This window comes from Cryptomeria japonica, chromosome 3 (assembly GCF_030272615.1).
Source record: "Cryptomeria japonica chromosome 3, Sugi_1.0, whole genome shotgun sequence".
Lineage (NCBI taxonomy): Eukaryota > Viridiplantae > Streptophyta > Pinopsida > Cupressales > Cupressaceae > Cryptomeria > Cryptomeria japonica.
This window is the reverse complement of record NC_081407.1, coordinates 304271110-304275393: the sequence shown is the minus strand read 5'-3', so window position 1 is coordinate 304275393 and position 4284 is coordinate 304271110. Positions and strand designations below refer to the sequence as shown.

The 4284-nt window shown below is 38.4% G+C and overlaps 1 protein-coding gene across 1 annotated transcript; it reads left to right on the top strand.

The window, feature by feature from the left end:
• Positions 1 to 2629: 2629 nt before the first annotated feature.
• Positions 2630 to 3052, top strand: LOC131874111 (uncharacterized). Its single transcript, XM_059217353.1, has one exon. It carries the CDS (start codon positions 2630 to 2632, stop codon positions 3050 to 3052), a length of 423 nt encoding a protein of 140 aa, XP_059073336.1.
• The last annotated feature ends 1232 nt before the right edge of the window (positions 3053 to 4284 follow it).

The window sequence follows — 4284 nt, the reverse complement described above, 5'->3', positions numbered from 1 at the left end:
AGCCGTTAAGTTTTTTAAAAATCTTCTTTCTTCTGAACATATTGAGGATTCAAACAATATCTCATCTTTTATTCCCTCTTTGGTAACTCCTAAGGATAATAGAATGTTAATGGCACCATTCTCAAAAGAGGAAGTGCGGGGGGCTGTCTTTGCTATGAATCCAGATAAGGCTCCCGGGCCTGATGGTTTCACTCCTTTGTTCTTTCAAAAATGTTGGGAATTTATCGGTCAGGATGTCCTTTTGGCCTTAGAGGAAGCTAGGAGGAATAGGTCTATCCTGAAAGAATTGAACACTACCTTGATTGTCATTTTACCTAAAAAGGATGATCCTAAAACCTTCACAGATTTTCATCGCATAGCTTTATGTAATACGGTTTATAAAATATTTTCTAAAGTAATTGCAATGAGGTTGGCTAAGCTATTACCAAGAATAATTTCCCTTGAACAAGGAGGTTTTGTCCCTCATAAAGAAACTTCTGAAGGGGCTATAGTTGCACATGAGGTCCTACATTCGATTTCTGCTCAGAAATCTCCTGCAATGATTCTTAAGTTAGACATGATGAAAGCTTATGATAGGGTTGAGTGGAAAGCATTAAAAATTGTCATGACAAGGCTGGGGTTCTCCCTGGCCTGGATTAAATGGATTATGGCCTGCATCTCCTCTACAAGATTCTCGGTTCTTATTAATGGTTCCCCATGCGGCTTCTTTCAATCCTCTAGGGGTTTAAGGCAAGGGGACCCGATCTCACCATTTTTATTTATTCTATTAGCTGAAGTTCTAAGTCGGGCTATTGGGTCAGCCCGTGAGAGTGGTTCATGGAGGGGCATTAAAATTCAAAATTTTGATCAGAAGACCTCTCATTGCCTTTTTGCTGATGATACTCTCCTATTTGGTTATGCTTCCCTGAAGGAGGCTCAGGCTATTGATCAAGTAATTAAGGATTATGTAGCTTTTTTGGGTCAGAAAGTTAATGTTGAAAAATCTAAGGTTTTTTTCCTAAATACACACTCCCTGCTTCGAGATAAGCTTCAAAAGTTTTGGGGGTTCCAACTCGGGATTCTTCCTTGCACTTATTTGGATGTTCCTTTTTTTGCTAGTAAGGTTAAGGTCAGTTTTTGGGATAAAATAGTTTCAGGGGTGTCTAAGAAAATTTTGGCATGGAATCACAAATGGCTTACCATGGCGGGAAAAATTGTGTTAATCAAGTCAGTCTTAAATGCAGTGCCAACTTAATTAATGTCATTTCTCAAAGCTCCCAAAGAAGTTGTTGTCAGTTTACAGGATACTCTCAGGTCTTTTCTTTGGAACAACAACAAGGATGGGAAATCTAGGATACCCCTGTTAGCCTGGGATAAAGTGTGTCTTCCTAAAGAACTTGGGGGTTTTGGAATTCGTAGCTTGGAAAATCAAAATTTGGCACTTGGGGCCAAATTAGTTTGGAAATTATATGATAATCCAACCTCCCTTTGGGCTAGAATCATGTTTGCCAAATACCTGTCCAATGGTGCTAGGGAGTTTGTATTTCGAGCTGAGTCTCTGCCTAAGGGGTCAACCATTTGGAATTTTATGGTTAAATGTAGAAGATTCTTGTTGCCGCATCTTTCTTGGATTGTGCATAATGGTCTGAAAGTTAGATTTTGGGATGATACTTGGAATGGTCATTGTCCTATGGATTCTATTAGGGATTGGTCACCTTTGAAATCTATCCTTTTGGATAAATGGGGGGCTTGCTTATTAGATTATTTCACTATAGTTCAAGATGGCAATAGGAGGGTGGCCCAGTGGAAGTCAATTGATTTTCTTCCCATTAGTTCTACTCTTAAAGCAGATTTTTATTCTACTCTTAGAAACAGAATAATCATCTTGTTTGAGCTTGAGGATGAGCTGATTTGGACCAAGAACTCTACTGAAAAGTATTTAGTAAAAGATGGTTATAATTCCCTTATATCGGGCAAGGATCTCTCTTCTTGGCCCTACAAATTATTTTGGCATCTCGCATGTCTGCCGAAGGCTGGAGCTTTTTAATGGCTTGCTGTGCAAGATAGAGTTCTTACTGGGATGAGATTGGATAGGATGGGTTTATCTGTTGTCTTTCCTTGTGTTTTATGTAATCAGAAATTGGAATCATCATCTCATCTTTTTCTTCATTGTGAGTTTGCTTTAGGTTGTTGGAACTGGTTTTTCGAGAAGTTAGGCCTCTCTTTTGTTACTAGTAAAGACCTCCTCTCTCACTTCAGAGCTTGGCCTCTTCTATTCCCTCAATATTTTTATGCGTGCCTTTGGATATTAGCTCCATCGATCATTGTTTGGAATATCTGGTTGGAGAGAAATAATAGGATCTTCAAAAAATCCTCCACGTTGCTCTCTGACTTATTGGTTAAGATAGAAGCTTCTATCTCAGAGGTGGCTATATCATATATTCATAAGAATTTAGATCATTTGACATCCTTCTCCCATTGGGACGGCATGATTACAAGAATGTGGAAAGCTTTGTCTATTATTCCCTCCCATGGGTCAGTCTCAAAGGTTTTGGCTCTAAAGAATAAGAGAATCATGGCCACCTGAGTTCCTCCTCCTCGGGGTCACTTTAAACTCCACTTTGATGGTGCTTCCAGGGGGAATCCGGGTATGGCAGGGGCTGGTATGGCTATCCTGGATCACAATGCAATCTTAATATCGGCTCAGTGTCATTTTCTTGGGCCTCAGTCAAACAACTTTGCTGAATGTCAAGCTCTGTCACTCGGAATTGATATGGCAATTTCTCTTGGGATAAAACACCTTCTCATTCAGGGGGATTCAATGGTTGTTATTCAAAGTGTTTTGAATTGTAAAAGTAATTATTGGCACTTGAAAAATTTAATTGACCTCATTTTGAAGAAATTATCCTTTTTTGATACCTATTTGTTATCTCATTGTTTTCGAGAATTGAACAAATTGGCAGACTACTTGGCTAATTTGGCAATTGATTCGACTGCTTTCCATAAAATTGTGGAAATAGATGACATTCCTCATGATGTCCTCCCCGAGCTTGTGCCCCTTCCCAATTTATAATTTCTCAAGTATGTAGCGGGTTAAAAGGTTGTATATGGACTACTTAAGGTTCGGGGAGGCTGTTCAGGCAACTGGTAATACACTAGACTTTGTACCTTCTTTCTTTTCTTCATTTCTCATTGAAATATGCATATTATCCTCTACCCAGTATAGTTGGTATTAGTTCTTTTTGTGCTGAGCGGAGTCTTTACTTCTTTCTGCATTTGAAGTACTCATACTTCTCTGTTCTCGGGGTAGATGGTATTGTGGGTATCTTCTTTGAGGCTTGGAGGGCTTTGTTTATTTGTTTATTTTTTTATAATTCACATACACAATGTAGTCTTAATATCGGTTCACTGGCATTTTCTTGGGCTTCAGTAAAACAACTTTGTTGTATGTCAAGCTCTATTACTCTGAATTGGTATGGCAATTTTTCTTAGGATAAAATACCATCACATTTAGGGGGACTCAATGGTGGGAAATCATAGTGTTTTGTATTATTGGTTGCTTTCCTTAAGATTGGGAAATAGATGACATTCCTCTTGAAGCCCTCCTCAAGCTTGTGCCTCTTCCCGATTAATAATTTCTCAAATTAATAACAGGTTAGAAGGGTATATATGGACTACTTAAGGTTTGGGGAGGCTGTTAGGCAACTGGTAATACTCTTGATTTTGTGCCTTCTCCTTTTTCTTCATTTCTCATTGAAATATTCATATTATCCTCTATCCAGTACAGTCGGTTTTAGTTCTTTTTGTGCTAAGCGGAGTCTTACTTCTTTCTGCATTTGAAGTACTCATACTTCTCTGTTCTCAGGGTTGGTGGTTTTGTGTGTATCTTCATCGAGGCTTGGAGGTTTTTTGTTTTTTGTATTTTACATATGTCGCAGAGATATATCTGGGTCAGGCTGCAGGTTGTGGCTTCTGTTGGTTTTTTGCTTTAGCCATGGGTGATTGTTCTTTCATCTGTAATTGTTGTTGCAATAATGCTCCTTATTTTATTCTCTTTCAGTCTGATATCTCAAATTGGTGGTTTTTTTTTCGGTTATTGAGGCATTATTATGACAAAGTGTATTTCCATTTCGGGCTCTAGGTTTTTGCTCCCTTTTCTGAATGGTCTTATGGTGTTTAGATATCATTTTTTATTGTGCCTTATTGTTTTGGTGTCACTTTCAAGTGTTTTTGTTTTTCTCATGTGCAAAAAGCTTGTTCTATGTACAGTGGCTGGAAGTCTAATCATAGGAATGCTCTTCAATT